Source organism: Colletotrichum paranaense, assembly GCF_030867605.1.
Source record: "Colletotrichum paranaense strain IMI 384185 chromosome Unknown Scaffold_3.1, whole genome shotgun sequence".
In the NCBI taxonomy this organism is placed as follows: Eukaryota; Fungi; Ascomycota; class Sordariomycetes; order Glomerellales; family Glomerellaceae; genus Colletotrichum; species Colletotrichum paranaense.
This window is the reverse complement of record NW_026848961.1, coordinates 723912-745334: the sequence shown is the minus strand read 5'-3', so window position 1 is coordinate 745334 and position 21423 is coordinate 723912. Positions and strand designations below refer to the sequence as shown.

At 51.9% G+C, this 21423-nt stretch overlaps 10 protein-coding genes across 10 annotated transcripts; 6 read left to right on the top strand and 4 right to left on the bottom strand.

The window, feature by feature from the left end:
* Positions 1 to 687: 687 nt before the first annotated feature.
* On the bottom strand, positions 688 to 2812 carry CPAR01_03787 (uncharacterized protein; the record flags this gene model as incomplete). Its single annotated transcript, XM_060488073.1, has 13 exons — positions 688 to 723; positions 796 to 966; positions 1032 to 1183; positions 1247 to 1371; positions 1424 to 1530; positions 1595 to 1855; positions 1911 to 2016; positions 2071 to 2131; positions 2190 to 2208; positions 2263 to 2361; positions 2420 to 2494; positions 2549 to 2597; positions 2670 to 2812. The coding sequence occupies 13 exons, from the start codon at positions 2810 to 2812 to the stop codon at positions 688 to 690; spliced, it is 1404 nt and encodes a 467-aa protein (XP_060352279.1).
* A 695-nt stretch (positions 2813 to 3507) lies between these two features.
* CPAR01_03786 (uncharacterized protein) lies at positions 3508 to 3924 on the top strand (the record flags this gene model as incomplete). Its single annotated transcript, XM_060488072.1, has 1 exon — positions 3508 to 3924. The coding sequence occupies one exon, from the start codon at positions 3508 to 3510 to the stop codon at positions 3922 to 3924; it is 417 nt and encodes a 138-aa protein (XP_060352278.1).
* A 1421-nt stretch (positions 3925 to 5345) lies between these two features.
* Positions 5346 to 5821, top strand: CPAR01_03785 (uncharacterized protein; the record flags this gene model as incomplete). The annotated part of the gene is made up of 3 exons (XM_060488071.1): positions 5346 to 5401; positions 5458 to 5611; positions 5672 to 5821. 3 exons carry the CDS (start codon positions 5346 to 5348, stop codon positions 5819 to 5821), a joined length of 360 nt encoding a protein of 119 aa, XP_060352277.1.
* A 1949-nt stretch (positions 5822 to 7770) lies between these two features.
* On the top strand, positions 7771 to 8928 carry CPAR01_03784 (DnaJ domain-containing protein; the record flags this gene model as incomplete). Its single annotated transcript, XM_060488070.1, has 2 exons — positions 7771 to 7815; positions 7885 to 8928. The coding sequence occupies 2 exons, from the start codon at positions 7771 to 7773 to the stop codon at positions 8926 to 8928; spliced, it is 1089 nt and encodes a 362-aa protein (XP_060352276.1).
* Positions 8929 to 9417: 489 nt separating this feature from the next.
* CPAR01_03783 (uncharacterized protein) lies at positions 9418 to 10350 on the top strand (the record flags this gene model as incomplete). The annotated part of the gene is made up of 1 exon (XM_060488069.1): positions 9418 to 10350. The coding sequence occupies one exon, from the start codon at positions 9418 to 9420 to the stop codon at positions 10348 to 10350; it is 933 nt and encodes a 310-aa protein (XP_060352275.1).
* Positions 10351 to 10480: 130 nt separating this feature from the next.
* CPAR01_03782 (major facilitator superfamily transporter) lies at positions 10481 to 12466 on the bottom strand (the record flags this gene model as incomplete). The annotated part of the gene is made up of 4 exons (XM_060488068.1): positions 10481 to 11860; positions 11931 to 11943; positions 11995 to 12094; positions 12172 to 12466. 4 exons carry the CDS (start codon positions 12464 to 12466, stop codon positions 10481 to 10483), a joined length of 1788 nt encoding a protein of 595 aa, XP_060352274.1.
* Positions 12467 to 13606: 1140 nt separating this feature from the next.
* Positions 13607 to 15879, bottom strand: CPAR01_03781 (ubiquitin-like modifier-activating enzyme atg-7; the record flags this gene model as incomplete). The annotated part of the gene is made up of 4 exons (XM_060488067.1): positions 13607 to 14065; positions 14115 to 15446; positions 15506 to 15614; positions 15683 to 15879. The coding sequence occupies 4 exons, from the start codon at positions 15877 to 15879 to the stop codon at positions 13607 to 13609; spliced, it is 2097 nt and encodes a 698-aa protein (XP_060352273.1).
* Positions 15880 to 16778: 899 nt separating this feature from the next.
* On the top strand, positions 16779 to 18264 carry CPAR01_03780 (cytidine and deoxycytidylate deaminase zinc-binding region; the record flags this gene model as incomplete). The annotated part of the gene is made up of 3 exons (XM_060488066.1): positions 16779 to 16800; positions 16874 to 18153; positions 18211 to 18264. The coding sequence occupies 3 exons, from the start codon at positions 16779 to 16781 to the stop codon at positions 18262 to 18264; spliced, it is 1356 nt and encodes a 451-aa protein (XP_060352272.1).
* A 1257-nt stretch (positions 18265 to 19521) lies between these two features.
* On the top strand, positions 19522 to 19949 carry CPAR01_03779 (uncharacterized protein; the record flags this gene model as incomplete). Its single annotated transcript, XM_060488065.1, has 2 exons — positions 19522 to 19608; positions 19713 to 19949. 2 exons carry the CDS (start codon positions 19522 to 19524, stop codon positions 19947 to 19949), a joined length of 324 nt encoding a protein of 107 aa, XP_060352271.1.
* Positions 19950 to 20253: 304 nt separating this feature from the next.
* CPAR01_03778 (uncharacterized protein) lies at positions 20254 to 20547 on the bottom strand (the record flags this gene model as incomplete). The annotated part of the gene is made up of 1 exon (XM_060488064.1): positions 20254 to 20547. One exon carries the CDS (start codon positions 20545 to 20547, stop codon positions 20254 to 20256), a length of 294 nt encoding a protein of 97 aa, XP_060352270.1.
* Between the last annotated feature and the right edge of the window lie 876 nt (positions 20548 to 21423).

Here is a 21423-nt window from a genome sequence, read left to right as displayed (position 1 = left end):
ACGGATTCCGAGCATACACTAAGTAATTTATCCTCAAATAGAAGTCATGGTGCAAATGTAATTCTCACCTCAGTGATAACGTTTGCGGAGAAACAGTCTGCAGTTCTGGGACAACTATTACTGACTCATTGCCAGCAGCGGAATCACCATTTGTCTTTCTCTATTCTACAACATCTATCGAACTTCCGCTTTCAATAGTATTTATGTTTATGTCTAATCTGAGGTGTCTACTCTGCTACAATCATTTCTTGACTAAGCCTTCAAACGCGTAGAGCGCTCTGCGTGGTCTTAATGTTCACCTGGCTATGATCAATCTCAACCGGATGGCGATCTCTTCTTCCCTTGGTGAAGCATGTGTTCTCACCCGTTGCATTGGCAATCGCAGAAATGTAGCACCTAGCGACTAACAATAATCTTGACACACACACCTGAAGCGATGATCGAATGACTAATTATGGCATACTTCTGGTTCCTACTCCAGTGTTGTGCAGACTACGCAGTTGTACTCAGTCATACCACAGTATTGCAAACAAGATGGAACAATTCAAAAATTAAACATATCAATTCATCTCGGCCGTTTCCAGCATTTGAGTCATTTCGCAGTATTCGCAACGTACGTCTAATACTCTCGAGGAGAATCCCTGGTATCTATGATGTCTCGAGGAATTCCGACTAAAGTAATCTACCTCAACCACTCTTCTCATTATAGATGACACCGGACATCTGTTGACTCGATTGTTAGTGTCATGACTCAGGAGTTGGGTTGAGTTAATGATATTTTGCAGGAGCACGTACCAAAAAGGGGCCAAGATACGAAAGAGGAACACCGGCATCATCGCTGTGAAACATGGGTGTGCCATAGCCTCTCTGATTGGGGCAGTTCTTGAACTCGGGCGGGTTGGTGCGATCAATGAGCGACTGATACGGGTTGTAGTCAAAGTTGAACTCGCAGACGGGGATGTTCGACTATTTGCATATTGTGGTCAGCGAAAAAGGTCAAGAGAAGGGGCATTCAACAGATGAGCACTTACGGCGCAACTCAGTGACAGATCCTTCACATCAAAGGATTCGGAGCCATTCTTGCCTTGGCATTGCTGGGAGTCGATGTAGAGCTCATGCGGCGTGGTCCAGTTCTTGGAGAATGCGACGTCCAGAATTGGTTTCATCTGGTCCATGCCAATGTCTGTAGATAATGTCAGTATGGGTAAGAGTTGCGTCGGCTACGATCCGTGGAAATGTAACGTACCATTTGCTCTCGCAAGGCCATAGGAATCCTTGCCATCGTACCAGATAGGGCCGCAGGTGCCGTAGGTATCCAGGTTAGTACAGTCGTACGGGTCGATAGGAATCTTGCGGGGATCAACGCCAGGGCTATAGACTAGTTAGCAAGTTTGGGTTATTCCGAGGAGAATCGTGAACTCACTTCTTGACGGCAAAGTAGTCTGCTTGCTGCAGCGCCTGGTTGAAAGTCCACTTTAGAAGGTTGTGGTACATGAAATCGGTGTTCTCAGGCAGGTTGGTGTTCATTTTCTGTTGCAAAACGGTCAGTCTAAGCGCTTCGAGTCGATGTTGGCTGTAGAATGTGTTTTCCCACCTGGCTGAAACCGCCGTTGGAAACCAGAGAGTAGAATGTGTCGAAGTCGGTTTGGATCTTAGTCAATGCCTCGCCAACGTTCTTCTGGTACTCGTTGACGTTCTCTGAAAGAGCAGCTGAGAGACCTTCCCAGGGGACCTCCTGGACCTGCTTGGTGGGAAACAAAATGTTGAACAAACCAGCTCCACCACCGAGGGCACCGGTGAGAGAAGCAAAGACCATGCTAGCGGCGAGAGAGCTACCGAGCAAAGGACCCAGAGCCTTTTTGATTGTCAGGACTATCACTTTCTCGTATATGATGAGTTATGATACTTACAGCAAATTGACCAAGTGCAACGGCATAGATAGGTCCGAATAGAGGGGTTTTGGGGTTCTTGGTCTTGGGTGGCGAAACAGTCTTCACGATCTCGGCGACCGCACCACTATTGGTGAAGAGTCAGCAATCCAGCATCATATCATCACCAACGCGAACTTACATTGCGGTAGCTTGGCCGTTCAGGAGGGCTTGGTGATAATTAGTGAAGAAAAGATTGATGGCTAATGTCGCGATGATGTCAGTGAAGTTTCACAGGCCGCCAATAGCACGAGTGCTCACAATAAATGTTCCAGAAGACCTATCAAAACTTTATTAGCAAAATTGGAGCGTTTGCAAAGCTTGTAGAACCTACGTAGAACTCCTGGTATGAAGCATAATCGGCGTTGCGGCCACTCGGGGGCGGCGTGCATCCATTGAGGGCAATGAAGTCACAGCTCCACGTTATGTAACCCTGTGCTGGTGTTAGTCGGGGCACCTGGGCACGAACATGGTGGTCTAGTGTAACATACAGCTGAATCGAGATAACATTCAGCAAATCCCTTCTCTGCCGTCTTGCATCTAGCAGAGTTCTTGGACCACCAGTCCTAGTCATATTGTCAGTATGGACACCATAGACACGGTTATGTATCTGAGCCTACGTTAAGATGGTTGTTCATCTGCAGAGTCTCCCAACACCCAGGCTGAATGCTATATTGGTGACAAAGACATTAGCAATTGTGGCATGTCTATAGATAACTCTTGAAACATTATGTATCGTACCCATCTTCGGAATGGAAGGAACAACTGTCAACGGTGGGATTTGCGCGTTCATCAAGCACTTGAGCCTCAATACGCGGGATCGATGCAACCGGAGACGCGCTCACGGCGAGTGAAAAGAGAGTGACAAGGTTCAAGAGAACCATTATGATTGTATGTTGCGAGCTGCAACGCGAACGAACAAGAGAAAGACAGACAATAGTGTCGAGCACTAGCTTTCGGAAAACAGCAAGAAGCCAGGGCATAGTAAATAAAAGGCACCTTCACCCACTTCGGCGAGTTGCCGCCGTTGCTCGATGCCTCTTTGGGGACGTGCTCGCATGATTTCGGGTTCCCCGCAAACTGCGCTAAAGCCACGACCCAGCCTTCAGGAACAAGGTTTGATGAAGGATGGCTTTGCAAGTATTATCCTGACATGAATCAGGTACACATAAGATCGGCGTTCAACTTTCTTTGATTAAAGATAACGCGGCGTGTCCAGGTAGATTGGGAGCCAAATGAGTTGAAGTAGTTAAACTGCCAACGCGAATTTACGCCTCAACGTCCCTCGTGTTTCCTCGGAACCGGTCCAAGCTGCGAATTACTCGACAACTTATTTCGAGGCTTACTAGTTAATTGCTGCCCAGAGACACTTTGAGTCAATCTCCTGCTGTCAGCCTTCCAGGCCTCCCGTTCCCACAGCCTCTACCGTTCGTCCGACGTTCTTCCCCCGTCCAAGCGTCATTAGTCTGATAAGAGTATTACAGCACCCAGCACTCACAGACGGAACTATCCTCCGTCGTCGAACTTATCACCAAACTCTCCAAAACTTCCTTCGGCACTAGTTCTTCTATTTTCCATCATGCGTTCTACGTCTATTCTTCAAATTTTTGCGACCTCAGCATACGTTACTATTGCAGCAGCTGACAGTTGCTGTTGGGGTGACAACTGGGCCGATACCAACTGGCTGTGGCTCAAATGGGACGAACCTGCAGGAGTCGTTAGATGCGGCTTGAGTGGAACATTTCCTGCCGGTACGAAATGCACCATCGAAAACTCCAAGGACGCAAAGGGCAACCTCCAAGCGTTGACAAACGTCACATTTGGCGGTAACTCCGCACCATTCAAGTTCCGCATTGGCATCAACCCCAACAGCTGCGACCCTTTGCCTAGCGATCAGGTCGTTACTGGATGGGAGGGCTGGGGAGCAAATCTTTTTGAAGGCCATGACTTCACGACGCAAAGACTTGACGCCTGCACCCAAGATAACTCGGCATAGACTACATGTAAGAAATCCGGGTTGTCCATAGATTGAGGCTTTTCTAACAACGTCCAGAACCAACGTTAAGGAGTGCGAGGTTATTGGAGAACCAGATAGAGCCATTGTGCTGGAGGAAAGGTCGTTGGATTGTTTATTGGAGAGCCTTAGTAATGGCTACTCAAGTGACGGAATTGTTTTTTCATGTGTGCGGGAATGCTCGCAGAATATCCCAAATTCCTAATGATATTACGTCTCAGTGCTACATCTTTCACATTCGATTACGTATTCAATAAGTCAGAACTTCTGATTCAGCAGCCTCGTTCTGACTTCCTAAACCTCGCGTTGACAGCTAGTTGCAACTGCAACTTTCGGCCGACTTACTCTTCTGCCTGCCATCTTCTGCTTTTGATCGACTCTCAAGTCTGTTCCATTCTGCCCGCATTGTCACGCGACTATCTTCCTCCGCATGCACGGGCATCAACTCCACGTCTTCCCCCCTTTTGTTGACCTGCTTCAAGCTTGATAGGAAGGCACGGGAAAATACGAGTAAGGTTAACATGTGTCACTCAATATCGCCGCGTGACAATTGATGGAGTTAACCAACTAGTCACGCGTCGCCAGGGGATGGATCTGGGAACCTGCTTGTTTCCGCGAATATTATTTGCGGAATATGGTTCAAGTGATAAGCGGTCTCGCTCAGGTCCCGTGATCTGTTGATCAATGCTGCTCGTACTAAGTGGCTTAGCAATTTATTTTGCCTTTCTATATCAAACACTCGGCCGTTGTCTGAGCCGCAACCAAGCTTCTGCCCAAGTGCCCGCTTAGTTTGACTCGCGCAAACGCCGTCCCATCTTTATCATTTTCAGGCTCTCAGCTGTCACATCACCCCGCGATACGAGATTTTTTCCAGAGACCGAACTAGAATACCAACGACTGGGGGCGGTCTCGTCCGTCATGACCCGCATATTGTTAATTGAGGTAGTATGACAAGGCGGCGTGCAGTAGCCGCCCGGCGTCATGGAACGGCGGGATCATCGGATGCCACGGGGGGAACATGATTCAGGTCGGATCATTCCCTATCGTGGTGGAGAACTCCCCAGAGCAATGGCCAAGCTGCTGCCATTATCCTGACATTTCCTTAGTTTATTAAGTCGGATTGATCCACGCGTCAGGGACCATCCTTATCTGGTCTAGTTGTCGAGCTACTCAAATGGCAATTGAACTCTCCCGCATTTCCTAAATTACGCCCGCGTCCACTCCAAATAGCAGATGCAGGTACATAAGTTTAGTCTAGACCACAGTTCGGCCCAGCCCTACAGTACTTGTTAACCTCACATCATTCCCGCAACCGATCACTGTGTCTTACACTCAACTCTCACCTTCCTCAGTTGCTCTCCTCGCTCCTCTCGTGGTCAACCTTAAATACACCATCCAACAACATGTTTACGAGACTTTTATTCTTCTGTTTCTCATTGACGCTCCTCGTCTTTCCGGTGTAAGTCAGCACCGCTCGCAACCCAAGCTTAGTTAGATCATGACTGACGAAACCAGTGCGCTTGCAAACGAACACGCCAAATGCTACTGTGTTATCAATGATGTATCTCATAAGTGTCTCACGGAAAAGGCCTGCGATGTTTACCGGACATCGCAAAAGATCTTCGAGAATGACAACCCGCAAAACGTTAACACCACAATGCTGTGGCACGTAAGTCGAATAGGACCTCCTCAAATTGATTTCAAGGCATGATTCTGACATTGTCATCAGGTTTGCGCAACTATTGCTCCTAAGGATGGCGGCCGGACACGGTACGTCTCTGGATTTGGCGGCAACGAGTTCAAGGACTCTTGCATCCAGGCTCAGAACTCCGGTGTATGTGCCGACGCCAGTGGTACTATTGGCTCAAAGTGCGATTAATTTTGGATTTTATCATGATACCAAGTAAGAAGGGGCTGAGTAAGCACGGAGTGTAGAAATGATACCATCAGCGTCGACCGAAATGTTGGAGTGATTTCAGCCAGTCAGATTGTATAGGAGGATTGACTCGGAACGGTACATGATTGAGAAGCATGAGTCTTAGACTCGATATTCACGGCCTGAGATAAGCACGCGTTGTTGCAAAAGTCTTTGACAGACTTTTTTAATGCTGAATGTTTACATCTTACCAAATTTCTGGGCTTGCAGAAGCTAGTGATCATATAATCTGATATTTCTCATGGTATCTCGACTCTCAATCATGCTTACTCTGCAGGGGAGAATGCATTCTTGTCTGAGTGACTGATCCTATCTTCGTGCACCAAGACATGTGCTCAAGACCACATCGTTGGCGGAAAAATTCGCACGATTCACAGATGCAACAAATTGCCAAGAGGCCACATACCTTCTCCCGACTTTCCTAAAACTAAGATCTTCTAATAAAGGCAGACAGCTCTCTCAAGAAGTTCCGCAGCAAGCTCCATCATCTTATTCTTCGATGACACTTTGTGATATCCCGCCCATTTCAGGTTTTTACCTACCTTGGGTAACAAAACCTCGGGGTGAAGGGTGAAATTGACTATTACGAAGTGAGGATTGGAACTATCCGAAAAGGTCTCATCAACAAGAAGAGTGAGGATGGTCCGGTCGGAATGTGTCATCACGGCCAACATGTTCTCAGCAATCGTCGATATCAATGATCAAGAACTGAGTTGTCTCGATATCTTAACAGACTCAGTGCAGACTTTTAGCCTCCGACTCTGACGTTAGCCTTGAAGACTAGATTCGTCTTTCAGAAATTTTATGCTAATGACACAGACATTTCGCTGAGGCAATCTAACCTTCTGATCACGAAGCAGGATACACAGGCCAGTGCCAAGCTTTGTCTCAAGCTTTATCGACCCGCCAGACTCCAGAAGCCAATCGTTCATAGACTTGCTTTTTTCCTTTCTTGAATTGTGAGGTACAAGATAGCGAGTTAGTCGGACAAATCTCCGCTAATTTAACTTGGAGCATAGAGAAGTTTGAAGGGTGGGCAGAAGGTTCGTCGTATTCACGTCTGAGTTATTCTAAGCGGTCAAACAGATTCGGCCGATATTTCCACCGCAGATTAGGGTAGAATGAAGACCGCCAAGAGTTGAAAAAGTCCTATGACCGATCAAAGCTTTCATCTTCCCCAATGTCTCGCTGTCCACTTCTATCGTGGGGACTGCTAAGATAGGCTTTGCGGAGTACTTTAGCTTCGAACTCTCCAGTCTGACATTCGAATTGGCGGTCAAGCATTGCTCGAATAAGCATGAAGTGATTAGTGAATCAACACCTGGTAGGAGTTTGTGTGTCTACTTCAAAGGCCGCGATGATTGGCATTACGTGTAGACGAGAAACAAATATCGCCATCGACGAATCTAGGACACAAGACGAGTGTAAGAGTTTTGGGGCCCCGGTCCCCCCTGACCAGCGCTCAAATTCCGGATTGAAAGGATAAAAAGTTGGAAACTAACGGAACGTTCCATCAAATTCAGAGTGGGAGACGAGGGAAGACGAGGGCTTTCCAAAGGATGTCAAATAGCCACGTGATGACCTCCAAGTTGCGAAATTGAATATTCATGCAGATGGTAGATGAGATGATGAGTTCAGATGACATAAGCGAAACGCTGGTCCCCCATATGGCAGGGATCAGGCCCTGGCTTAAGTCCCACAAATAATGAGGTCAGCTCTTGGCAGTTGACACTGGTCGAAAACGCCAGCAAGTCAGTAAGCTCGGTCGCGAATTGACATCACATCTATCGACTGTTGATCAGGTTTCCGTCGACAACGTCGCGATCTTTCTTCCTTACTCGTCGTTCCACAAGATAGTTGGACCGCCTCAAAGGGATGCGCAGATCATCACAATGTCAAACGTTCTCTCCCTTCTAGGCTGGGCCTTCTTGCCCAACGTACGCGATACCTGCCGCACGACCTAACCCCTCCACATTGAGCATCGCAACGACTGACATCCCTCACAGCTAGTCACCGGCTGGGTCCAAGCAATCTACTACGGTCTAGCAATCCGCGCCGGTGATCCCAAGCCTCAGCCCGGAACCGCGAAGTATGCCATCCACCGCCGCCGAATCCACATACTCGTCGTCTCCTTCTACCTCCTCTACACCCTTGTTGAGGCCGACCGCACCCTCCGCCTGCAAGGGACCTTCTACACCGACCTCGACGTCGCTGCAAGTGCCCCCGTCCGCATAATCAAGTCTCGCTTCCGCCGGCTGGCGGCCGTCTACCATCCAGACAAGGCAGGCACAAATGGCGCTGACACTGGCGCCGCCGCTGCACGCTTCATGCACCTGAAGACCGCCTCAGAGACCCTCTCCGACCCAGCCCGTCGCTTCGCCTACGAGCGCTTCGGTCCCGAGGTCGGCGCCTGGCAGGGCTGCAAGACCATTCACGACTTCGTCGCTCGTGGCATTATGCAGGGAACGATCCCGTACTACGGCATCGCGGCGGCTGCTACTTACGGCTTGAGTCTGCTGGGATACCTCGACTGGGGACGATACTGGCGGTGGATTATCCTTCTCACCTTCTTCGTCGCGGAGCTCATCGTTGTTACTCGGCCCGAGATGCCGCCATTCCTAGCCATCTTCAACACAGTGCTGAGCACAACCCTGCGCCGCCCACCCTATCTTCAGTTCCAGTTGGTGTCGCTCGCTCGTCAGGCCGCTGTCACGATCTACATCGCCTTCGGCCAGCTCGGTCCTCTGCTGAACTCTCAGGGCCAGGCGGCGCAAAAAGCGGCCGAGAGCTCGGCGGCCGCAGTCGATGAAGGCCTACAGCGGCTCGAGATGATGGCCCGCGGTCTGGACGGCGAGACGAGCAGGTTATTGGAGATGGAGATGACGCCGTTTATCGGCGATAAGGAGGCGCTCAGCAGCGTGCGTGCCAAGGTCAAAGATTGGTTGGTTCAGAACACCATTAGGGCGGACCCGATGGTCAGAGATGCGATTGGCAAGCAGTTCCAGAAACGCAGGGTCGATGCACCAGCTGGTGCGAAGGGTAATAGATAGAGCAGACATTAGACGCGTGTGTACTCTTTTGGTAGAAAATCATCATTCGGCGGTCGACACACCACCTCACACTTTACTTGGATGTTATTCTCGCTTCCCGCGTGAGATCCGACTGCTTGTCTTTTGCTGTGGCTGTTTCTTGTGCCCCTTACGAGACGGGGACGCGGTCAGACGTTGCCTATACAACCGGTGAAATCCACAATCTCAGTGATATAGGAATATTTCTCCATAAGCTCCAAGGCCACCTGAGCATCCAATTAATCATATAATTCATAAAGCTGCCCAGCATCATGAGAATCTCCCAAATGTGGCGCATGTGGCTGAAAGGTGTGGCTTAAATGAGGTTCGAAAATATCTCAGAATGAACCATTACTCACCAAGTCATGGCAGGTTGACCTATACTACGAGGAAGTCATGAGAACCAAGATACTGGAACTAGCAGTCGCGAACTTCAAGATTCAACGGCTAGTTAACAGCGATTAATTCACAATGGCAGTCGCATCATCATGGCACCTCTTACCACCCGACCTAATCGAACACCAAATCGGCCAAATCGACCTCCTCACAGCAATGTACCCCACAGAGGATGAGGTCTCAATCGACAAGGAATCCGAACAATCGCTACAACTCCTCAAAACACACATAGAACAAGGCGATGAAACCACAAATCTGTTATTGAGCCGCGCACCAACAGTGACCATATTACTCACACTCACCGTCCCAGAACCGGATCAAGACCCCTTATCGCCAAAACTTTTACAACTAGACATCACTGTACCCTTCTCATACGAAGCCGACGAACCACCAGAAGAAGCGCCTCGTATAAGAGTCCGAATCCTCCAACCAGCATGGCTCAACCGCGCAGCAACCGCCCACCTCAACACCCAAATTCCCGACGGCGACGACGACCTCTTCAGCATCATAGACGCAATAAACGAGTCAGCAGTAGCGTACCTCGAAGAAGCAAAAACAGCAGCAGAAGCCGAGTCCGCAGTCTCCAATGCTGCTGCCACAGCTGACGCAGGTCCCATGGTGCGGGTGTGGTTCTACTTCCCCTCCATCTCAACCCGCTCCAAGCGCGACGACTTCATCATCAATGCGCCCGCGTACCACCTCACGGGCTTCCTCTACGCCGGGAAACCTGGATTGTTGTGTCTGGAGGGCGGGTCGCAAAGCATCGACGACTACATGAAGTTCATCAAGACGGAGAGCTGGGGCGATATCCCTGCACATCATAAAAAGGTTAGCGAGAGGCATCGCGAAAAGGACATTTCGAAGAGGGTCTTTGCGGATATGTCAGAGATTACGGACTCTGTAGGTGAGAGGAGAGGACAGAGGGCGAACAAGGGCGATATGAAGGCTATGGAAGGGTGGTTGGTAGAACGTGGGCTAGGGGATGCTTTTGCGAAGGTATTGATGTAGATCATGTAGAACAAGAAAGACCGAGGCACTCGGTGTTCAATCGCAGGTCTTCAAAGCTTGTTTCTAAGAAATCTTGTATATCAGGGAACTTCCACACCTCCTTTACCCTTACATTCAAACAGCCCAACAATCACAACCTCTGCCGACCCCTCGTCTCGATGGGAATCAGACACATCCCGACAAACGCCGCCAAAATCAACGCCCCAGACAGATAAATCGGCGTCGTGACCCCATCCCCGGGCATATTCGCCGCCAACAACGGCGCCAAAAGCCCCATGGCCCTGTTCAAGAAGCTCGCCACGCCGGTTCCGGCCCCGCGCACCGGCGCGGGGAAGATCTCCGGCGTGAAGGCGTACAACACGCCGTACATGATATTCTGGGAGAAAGCCTCGACGCAGGAGAAGAAGAGCTGAGAAGCGGGGGAGGAGCCGAATTTGACAAACATGAAGAGGAAGACGGCCGAGACAAAAGACGAGCAGGCGAGCGTGCCGCGGCGCCCGAGCCAAGGGGACTTCTGGTCGACTAGGTAGGCTGCCAACAGGCTGCCTGGCACCCCTACGGCGGAGGTGATTGCGTAGGTTCGATATGTGTCTGGCGTGATTGGTGTCGCTCCTGCATCTGGGGAGTCCTCGGGCGGAGGGGCAGCACCGCCATGGGAGAGATACTGCGGGAGGAAGGCGTTGAAGAGGGGATAGCCCATGCCAATTGTCGCCCAAACGAACCAGACCACCACAGTGGCAAGGCCGAGGGTCCGAGTCTTGAAGAGTGGCCGAAGTCGGTCTGCGGAAAACGCCTTCATTCTCTCGCGGAGAGCGTTTGCGGCGACGCCGGACCCGCGGAACACTCCTGAGCGGCCAGCCCTTGAATGGTCTTCATCCTCGTCTGCCACGCCATCGACTACTGCATCCAGGACCTCCTCGGTCAACCAAGTCTTCGCACCGTTGCGAAAGGCGATGCCATGTACGACGGCAATAGCTTCCGACTGGCGCCCTTTCGAGAGCAAGAATTTTGGAGATTCAAACAAACGAAATACGAAGAACCGAACAACAAACATGATGAATGTAATCAGCCCAATAGTCAAAACGAATCTCCGCCATCCCTGTTCGGGAGGCCAGTTGGCAATGAAATACCACGCCGCCAGCGACGAAGACAGCTGCCCGACCGGCCACCACACCGACAGCAACGTCAGTAGACTGCTCGATGCGTCCGGCAAGAATTCGAGGAACAGTGCTCCATCCACTGGCAGATTTCCGCCGACGCCAAAACCGAGGGCTGCAAAGAGGAAGTTCACCCAGCCCCATGTCGGTGCAAAGGCCAACAAAATGCCAAAGACGCCCGTGATGAGAAGCGTGAGGTTGAAGGCGATGCGACGACCCAAGACATCAGAGCCGATGCCCCAGATGAATGACCCAAAGCAGAGTCCAAGAAATATTGACGACGTCGTGTAGCGCACACGCTGTTCTGAGATGCCAAACTCCGCGGACAGAGAAGGGAGAGTGAGTGCAACACCCTGAAATTGTTGTCAGTATCTTTGGAGACTCCATGGCTACTTATGGGAACCAGGCTGAAGCTGAACTTACGTGCATCCACAAACTAGCAAATCGGTTAGCATTATCCTCATCATAAGGTGACAGAGAGACTCACTTATCTGCGAACCAGCCAAATCCACAAAGGACAAAGAGCTGCCAGTTATACCGCCCCATGCCAATATCCTGAATGGCCTTGTTGATGAGCTTCGATTTCACTGTCCTCCACATCAGTACCCATCTCACCGACCCATCGGGTTCTTCTTAAATGCTTCGTCGAAGATCTCAAACTCACACTCATACTCAGTCCATCGTCCTTGCCCACCTCTCCTAACCTCTTTTCTGAGACCCTCGATGGTATACTCGGCGGCGCTCATCTCCAGCATCCCCGCGCTTTCACTCTGGGCCTTGCCGTCATCCTCTCCGTCGTCGTCCTCGTCCTCACTCGGCCGTTCCTCGAATTCGCATTTGCCAGTCCGGGCCGAGTGACTATGCAAGTGGGCTTCTTCCAGCGGTACCACGACGCCGATGTAGTCGTTGACGGACTCGGGCTGATCCGACGCCAGGCGCCGGATGATGGAGCGCAGCATATCCGCGGATGTGAGCGTCTTTTGCAGCGAGTGCAGATTCACAGAGATGGTATTCGCGCGCCCGTAGTGATCAAAACGCGAACTCAACCTCTGTCACACACGATGGCGATGAGTCTCGGACTCAGAAACGAGTTTCCCGATGAATCCGCCGCTGGTCGTCGTCCTTCTCTCCTCCAACCTCAAATCACCAGAATCGTCCCACGCTCCCCAAACACAGTCTCAAAGCATTCGATACGTAGAAACCAGGCTCTCGACGGCTTTTCTACATCTTCCGATGGAACAAGAACAAAGATGGGTTAACAGACGCGGATGAAAAGAGTCACGAAATACAGGTGATGGTATAATATCAAAAAAGAGCACGAGAGCGGCCGACGACGAGATGAATACGGACGGAACACAGTGTTACCTCTAACCTGGAATGGTCGCTTGCTCTCTGTCTTACCTCCCGGCACACCTGACTAAAAGAAATGCACACCCCGTGGTTTAGCGCACTTAGGTAATCCTCCGCCACGCTCAGGTAGCCCATAGCGCCTTCGGGAACCTGGGCGTGCCGTCAGGGGGAAGCTGCGGCTGTTGTGGAAAAACAGCCGGGGGAGGTTGCTGGTACTTGGAAGGTTCGAGGTCGTTAACAGAGTCGGAGGTATCGGCCGCATAAATGTGTTAGTCCAACACAGGACTTTGAGGATTCGGGGGTCATTGAACGGTTGCATTCTCGGTCACGGGCGGGAAGCAGAGGATCAGCTAGTGTGGGGAACCCTGTCATCTGCACACCTCTCGCATCAAGGCCCGAAGTTTGCGCAATGCTTATCCGCAGGTTCCTACAGATAGAGCAGTGAGCGCTGAGCTCTGTTGTGGACATGCGTGAATTTCGGTGGATGAGAAATCACCGTGGGATGGGTGGACTGAAATACCGTCTATCAGCTGCTCAAAAAGTATTCATCCATGAGCTGAAAATGATGTTCCGCCCATCTGGCTAAACTAGGAGTTGAAATCCTCGGGAAAGAAAGTCTCAACAGGGACTCTATGAATGCCAAACGCCACCAGTATCCTATCCCGGATTCGAACGCCTCGTCTATCCCGCCGTGAAAGCTCATTGTAAGATTCGTCCATACTTCGTATATTGCACGAGAGCCTGACTTCTCAAATCAACTCTCCATCCCCGTCATCCGCTCCATCTTCCTCCTCTTCCCAATCCATAGATGCCGCTCGCCTCTCGGCCTCCCGCTGAACCTCTGCGAGCCCAGATAACTCGGCGACAAAGTCCTTCTCCAAAAGCGCCTTCTTGACGAACCCCCAGCCGTCGTTTCGGTAAGCCTCTAAAATCGGTGGGCCACACGCACTACAGCAAGGGTACGACTCTCCGCGAATGACCTTGTTGTTGAAGTTATGCAGGTAGCCGCGGACGGTATGAGGCACAAGTCCAAGGGCATGGTCCACGGGGTCCTTCTCGTCTGCCGACGTCTGGGGCGCCGGCGCGTGTTGCTTGAGGGGATGCTGAAGCAGACTCGCGAACAGTTCAACGAGCAGCGCTGACGCGATCGCCGCGACACCGGGTCTGGTTACTGTACATTGTTGGTCCAGGGTCTGATCTTTTTGCGACTGCAAGTTGTCAGTGGGAGGAAAACTCGAGAAGTCACGGTATACTCACGTCGGCTGGTGTGACTACGTCGTTGCAGAAGTAGCAACCCAGTGTCTTGCGCTCCTTGTCCTCTGGCTGAACATCGGTTGGTTCAGCGCCGTGCCGCATCACGACGAAAGAGTCAAAGCCCAGCGCTGCGTTGAGCACGATCTTACCATTTGCTTTGCCAAGAACACTTGGGAGCCATCTCGACTCTCGGCTGTCCATCAGAAGGAAGATTGCGTCGTGCTCGTCTATCAGCTGCTTCAGCTTGTCGTAGTCCGCTTTACTCCTAGCCTCGTCCGTAAACGGGTGGCCCAACATGGGAACCGATAAAACGTGACCCTCGCTCTCAACACCGGGATAGATCCTTTTGAGGGCATCTGCCGCCCGCGTCGCCTTGAACTTTCCGCCTTCCAAGCAGTCCTCGAATTCGAATAAAGGCTGCCGCACGGGATTCGAGTACGATACGCGTCCATAGTCCACAAATGTAATCTTCCGTACACCCCAGCCCATGAGGTTTCTGGAAACGTAGCTTCCTAACGTGCCGGCACCTAACAATAGACATTTGGTGGATTTGATAGTATCCAGGTCCAGGTTTGGTGAAATCCTCCATTTCATGAGTTTGAGGTTCAGGTCCACGGACTGGTCGGCCAGTCGTGTTGGGTCCATGTACTCCCCGAGGTTGGCGATCCTAGCTCGTAGCTTGCCCTCTCCGTCTCGCTCCCAGCCTGTGACCTTGGGCATTTCAGCCACCGCAAGTGGCTCAACTGGATCCATCTCTAACGGCAGAATGATGCTTCTAGCCGCATGCCTGCTAGATCTGATATCGCGGTAACACAAGATCTGGACCTTGGTCTGCCGGAACCGCTGCCGAACAAGCCAGAGAAGGTTTCGCAATGGCCACGAAGGGTTTTCGGGGTACGTCGAAGGGTCGACAAATGAAACGTATCGGTCCTCCTCGGCAACGTCGTCGAAGAAGCCATTCTCGAACTCTCCGAGGTTGGCAACTTCCCACACATAGCCAAACGTATCGTTGAGGTCGTGGAGGTCGCTATTCGCATCCTTATCCAAGTCGCTGACATCCACACCTCTCGCCTTCTTGGCGAGGAAGAATCCGTTCTGCCTCTTGTCGCGGTTGGCTTGCCATGTGCCCACTCGATCGACCAGTGCCGTGCTCTCCTTAGGGTCAAGGCGGCCGATCGGTCCTGTACGCTTCCACTGAGGGTCTGAGTGCAGCGCTGGGAACGCGAACCAGTATGTGAACTTGTATTTCTTCAAGTCGGCATATGAGAGGATCGTAAAGGAGGAGAGGAGGGATGGTACGGAGTAGATGGTGCCGTCGTTTATGGCGTCCCATACCTAGGAAGGCGATCGTCAGAGCTCGCTCAGGTACTAATGCAACTACGATTTCGGCTTACATGTCTCGCTGCCATTTTCAGCATGGCTTGTTTGTCCGTATTCTTGAAGTCCTCGATCGTATTGACGTTTTTGATGAAGCCCTCGGCGCGGACATGCTCATCGTTGGGCCTGTTCTCCCCGTCAGTCCCAGCCTGATCTACGTGAAGCAGACCTGAAGATCTGCGAGAGCGCCTTACTGGTCGCTAGTGAGGGCATTCCCAAGAATGGACATCTTGCAGCTCTGGCCTGGCTCGACAGGCAGGGCAGTGTACTGGCCAAGCACGCGGCGCGCCGAGTCGTCTAGCTTGTCATGTTCGAGCTTTGAGGAGAAGAGGGCTGCGTAAAACGGCAATTCGATCTCGGAAGAGAAGGGCGCATATTGGATTGCTGCCATGGTGGACAAGCTGTGGCGGACGCGCGCTTTTTGGCGCTCGTATGGGGAAATGCAGGCAGTCTTCGCGATGGTTTGCGCCTGGACTCGGTATTCGGGCTATGCTACGATATTTACTCCAGAAGAACGTTGTAGCCCTTAGGTGTGTTCCGGAGATCTGGGTATGTAGGAGAATAAACCGAAAGCAGGTCGCGACTTAGGTCGAAATGACTCAAAAGCGTAGAGGGCTTAGGTTCAGTATGACGGAACAGGCAGGTCGCAGTTCCGTATAGTCTCCGGACAAAGCGGAGGGGTCCGGGCGGTGTCGCTGTGCCTGAGGGATGCTTGGAAATGTCAAGTTGAAAAGAGTCACGAGAACAGGCAGTCAAGCGGCGGCTTGTCGGAGTCAGGAAGTCACAAGAACAAGGCTGGTGAGAGCTTCCTTTGAGGGTGAGATGGTTGTCTAACAGGTGAGGCATGATAGGGCAAACACCTTGGGCAGGTGCCCGTTCGGGTAGCTTCTCCCCCGCCAGGCTGCCCACCTCAGCTGGACGACCAAAGGTGGGGGACGGGAGCTCGCTCGGTGCCACGGGAGATGATTGTGTCATGCTCTGCAGGTCCCGCCGGCTAAATATCGGAGTAATTCGACCCGACATCCGCGGGGGACACCCAAATGATCTGGCCCGAGCTGCAAAAGCGGCTTTACGCGTGGAGACGCGTTCATGCAAAGAATTCAGATCGCGACTTTTCCATTGGACACTTGTTGCCGGGTTGATTTTAAGGAGTTTACGCAACCGGCAGCGCTGCACATCGGAGGTTGACGATCGACGGATAAAGGCAGACTCGATCGAATTTTCCGATTTTCCCCTTTGAGGTGCTTACTCTTACAATAAAATCTCGTCTGGTACGGTACCTGGGCCAAGATGCTGATTGGAATCTGTGGTGGTAAGTCGACCGACTCCTGAGTAAAAACTCAATCCACTTCAGCAACTGCGAACATCATTCTGACAATCCTAAGGCATTTGTGCCGGCAAGAAGAGCGTTGCTCAATATCTGGTCGAGCATCATGGCTTCAGACTGCTCCGCCTGACGGACCCTGCCGCAACTCCACCCCGGGATGAGGCTCCGGTCTCCAAACCTGACCCGGTGCCGGAACCCCGGCCAGAGCCGGAGCGAGCTGACCCGCAGTTCACCAACGGCACCAATGCCTCCGGTTCTCAGCAGCAATCTTCTTCAAAGAACAAGAAGAAGAAGAACAAGGGAGGGGCATCGGGCTCATGCTTCAACTGCAACGAGAAAGGCCATACCAAGGCTGAATGCCCTCATCCTCAATGGGCCCCTGAAGGGAGCATAGATACCGCCGTGGCTATCAGCAGCAACGCCGACAGAGAGCCAAAACAACAGCAGCAGAAACCTGCGTTCTCTCCCGCTCCCCTGACTATTTTGAGCGGACAACCGCGAACCAACGGCATTTACTCTCACTACCCCGACGAGCTCGTCTTCTCTTCCGCCGACGCCCTGCTGGAATACGTAACTACCCGATGGCAATCACGCTTCGTCACCACAGACGTCCACAACGAAGCCATCCTCGACGTCCTCTCCAGACGCCCCTTCTTCATGCTCATCTCCGTCGATGCTCCCTTGACAGTCCGCCACGCCCGCTTCCGCGCCCTCCATAATCCCCACTGCACCCTCGAGTCCTTCGCCCTCGCCTCAGACACCCACCTCTACGACCCAAAACAGGGCCTGCAACCGCTCATCTCGCGCGCGACCGTCCGCCTCCTCAACACCTCCTCCTCCATCGCGCACCTCTACGCCACGCTCGGCAAGCTCGACCTCGCCAACCCGGTGCGCCTCCGGCCCACCTGGGACGCCTACTTCATGTCTTTGGCCGAGCTCGCCTCCCTACGCTCGAATTGCATGAAGCGCCGCGTCGGGGCCGTCCTCGTCGGGCGCGAGAAACGTGTCATCTCCACCGGCTACAACGGCACGCCCCGCGGCCTGCAGAACTGCTCCGACGGCGGCTGCTCCCGCTGCAACTCGGGTAATTCGTCTGGCGTCGGCCTGGCTACGTGCCTGTGCATCCACGCCGAGGAGAATGCCCTGCTGGAGGCTGGCCGGGAGCGTATCCGCGAGGGCGCCGTGCTGTACTGTGATACTTGCCCTTGCTTGACGTGTAGCATCAAGATCTGCCAGGTCGGCATCGACGAGGTGGTGTATGCTCATGGATACAGCATGGATACGGAGACGGCAGCGGTGTTCCGGCAAGCGGGTGTCAAGTTGAGGCAATACATTCCGGTAAGTTTCTTTCAGTGATGCTTAGCATTCGTTGATCCAGTACTGACAAATTAACAGCCTGCCAATGGATTGATCCATCTTGAAAATTTAGAAAAGATGGAGTTGTACTAGAATCATCATCATCTTATAGGAGCTCAGAGAGAACCTTGATGGTTTAGACGGGTTTAGAGTAGCGATCATCACATACACTTTTTAAGCGTTGGGCATCTTGGAATGATGAAGAGAACTATTACGAACTCATGAACATGAATTCACGATTGAGGCGCTTTTTACACACTGCAGTGCATTGTGTCATGTTGTCTGATTGATGTATAGAACGCATTTATAACCTCAGACAAAATTGGCTGGGCTATGTTGAAAAACGTTACTTGAGTGGCTATTTCAGCAACAGTCCCCCTCGACAAAACTCAATTGCCGACAGTGATAGGCCTTTCGACGCATTTCAACCATGCCGATATGCCGACGTTCAATCGGCAACCGGCAACTGTCACCCCCAAATTCCCGCAATCGATCTGACGATTACGGATACGGCGAGGGCGAAAGTGGATCCCTGGAGAGAGGTCGTGCAACAGCGCAACCCAGGCTTGGCACTCTCACACAAACGTCGCACCACGAGAGTTCCGTCAGAAACCTGTCTTGTTTCACCACAGCTGCCCATGTACAGTGCAGTTGGCCCCCAAGGCCCCTCCTCACATAGAATCTCTGGTCTCATCCCACCTCTTCCCACCAGTCTCTTAGGGGGGCCACGAGTGGCCCGGGGGCTACTGAGGGGGAAGGGAGGATTGACAGGGCCCGCGTAGCTTCAGTGACCCCCGTCTGAACAGTGAGCGAATTCTGAAGGATGTCAGTGGGTTTGAGAGTTCTGTGAAAGGTCGCTCACCATCCATGAGACGAAGATCTGACAGGTCGAGAGCACCGCGACGCGGGCAGTCAGAGTTTTTGGCCGCGTTGCCCGTCCTTTGCAGCTGTACACTAGGACCTTGTTCCCCTCTCAGGCTGGCTCCCCCGCGGCGGGCATGCCTGGACCTTTGCCAGGGCTGCAGCGCTTTAGGCCTGTCCTTTTGGGGGGTTGGTCAAAACATGTGAAACGGACTGTTGCGGTTATACTTTTGACACTGACGCTGGTTTCCCAACAGTGTCGAATTCGTCATCTGGCAAAACTTCAGATGTTCGCTTGAACGGCATGTGGGCGACCGCACGTCTCTCCAAAAACCTCCCGGGTCTATGAATGATATATAGGCAGGTCAAAGTTCGTGCGTTTCCTGTGGTGGTTGTGTGTCAAGTTCCCAACCCAGATCTGCTTCTCTTCAATCCAGTTAATATTACGATCGACTTATAATACCACTATCTACAATTCGCTTTTTCAAGATGCAGTTTCAATCATTCTTCGCTGTCGGCCTGGTCGCCGTTACTGGTGTGAACTCTCTCAGCCTCTCAGGCGTAGCCCTCACCGTGGTAAGTAGTCCCAAAATCCTTCCCGCATTCCACGCTGCACATGACGCTCTCCCCTGCGTTCATCTCTCATATCTGAGCCGTGTCACTAATACCATATCCCACAGGCTCCCGTTCTCGCCCGGGCGGCGGTAGCCGACTTGCCCGATATCGTCATCAAGAGACAGGAGCTCTCCAACGCCGACCTCGTGGCGGCCGATCTTGAAGAGGCAGGCGACCTTGAGAGGCGCGTCTCCACCGAGCCTGAGGACGAGGAGGAGCCCGTGGAGGTCGTGGCTAAGAGAGGCGAGCAAGCCGCCGAGGAGTTCTTCGCTGAGGACTTGGGAAGTGATGCGGATGAGTAAAGAGAGTTGGTTGAAGAACTCCACGAGGTCACCGATTAATGAGAAAAAAGATTTCCCATTCTTGGTGTCGAGCAACAAGTGATGTCTTCGAAAAGATCATGCGTTGCAGATCTGCATTCCCGGAACTAAGCTCGGTGAAGAGTTTCCCCTGAATCCAGTCTACGTGCAAGACTTCAAAGCATGTTGAAAGCCCAGTATAAGCACATGATCTGAGCCGCCATTGGAATCTTGGCGACAAGCGGACGAGCAAATCCAACCATTATCCAGACTCAAATCATAATGTTACTGGTTGTCTATTCAAGTGTTAAGATGTAGAACTAGGAATGTGTACCAGATTCGCGTACGTGTCGGCCGAGACTTTCTTCGGCCTGCCTTTCCGGGGTGCTACCTTGAAAGTATGATCTTTATTGTACCGCCGAACCGTCGATGCGACCGCGCCCAGCGAGCAGCCGAAAATCGCTGCGACGTTGCGATAGCTTCGGCCGCCCAGAACAAGAGCAATAATTGCTACTCGTTCCTGTTCTTTCAGTTCGAAGCCAGAACTCCGTTCTCCTCGAAGCCGGGCCGCGAAGGCGCGCAATTCGGTATCGGCGTCCATTTGATTAAGGTCAAGAGCGTTTGAGGTGAACTGAGGAAGACGCGTCAGGACGTGCCGATGGGCAGGCGGGATGTTCTCAGACTTTTTGGTCGCCCCACTAGAGAAATAGGGCCTTTGCACCATTCGAGGGAACGGACTTTACTGGCCTTGCCCGAGTATCCCAAAGTCATTGTGGTGTTTCGATCTCAACTTCTCGTAAGTTAGTTCAGGATAAAGATTTCCATTTAGAGTCAGGGAAGTCTCCTAGGTCAAAGGCTTCGGCTTACCCATCTGAATAGTAGTCGCGGAGTGGTCAGGCAGAGGCGACTGAAGCGATAGAAAATCCATCGTATAAGAATAGTGTGTTTCACAATGTCCAACGAGACTTTCAGCGCTGTGAGAGATTCAGTCGCTATTTTTCTGTAATGCTGTCAGTAACTACATACTTTGCATGGGCGGGCCCAAACGCTGTACTGGCGGAGTTGTATCGTTCAGTCTAAGAAATGCTTGAAAAACGTTCGAAAAGTCCACTCGTTCAGTCTCTGGACAGGGATAAAGATGTTGTAGAGCTTGCCACCCAATAGTCCTAATCCCCAGCCATGGTTGCGAGGTAAGATGTCTAGTTGTGAAGGTCACTGTGAGTCAGGGCGATCAAACCCCAATGTTGTGCAGGAATGCAGCATCCACGCAATACATCTCATCGAAGCTCTTGGAAGAGTGCTTTCTGGAAATTCAATGGGCTCTTCCAGAGTTGTCAGCGGAGGGGGGCAAGGAGTCTGATGGCATGCTTCTTTCTTTGCCGATAAACCTAGTGACTTCACCCAATTTTACATGTTGCTAGCGCGGACAAGGCGCCTGAATCGCCTAGAAGTACAGCGGGAATAGGTGTGCCCAATG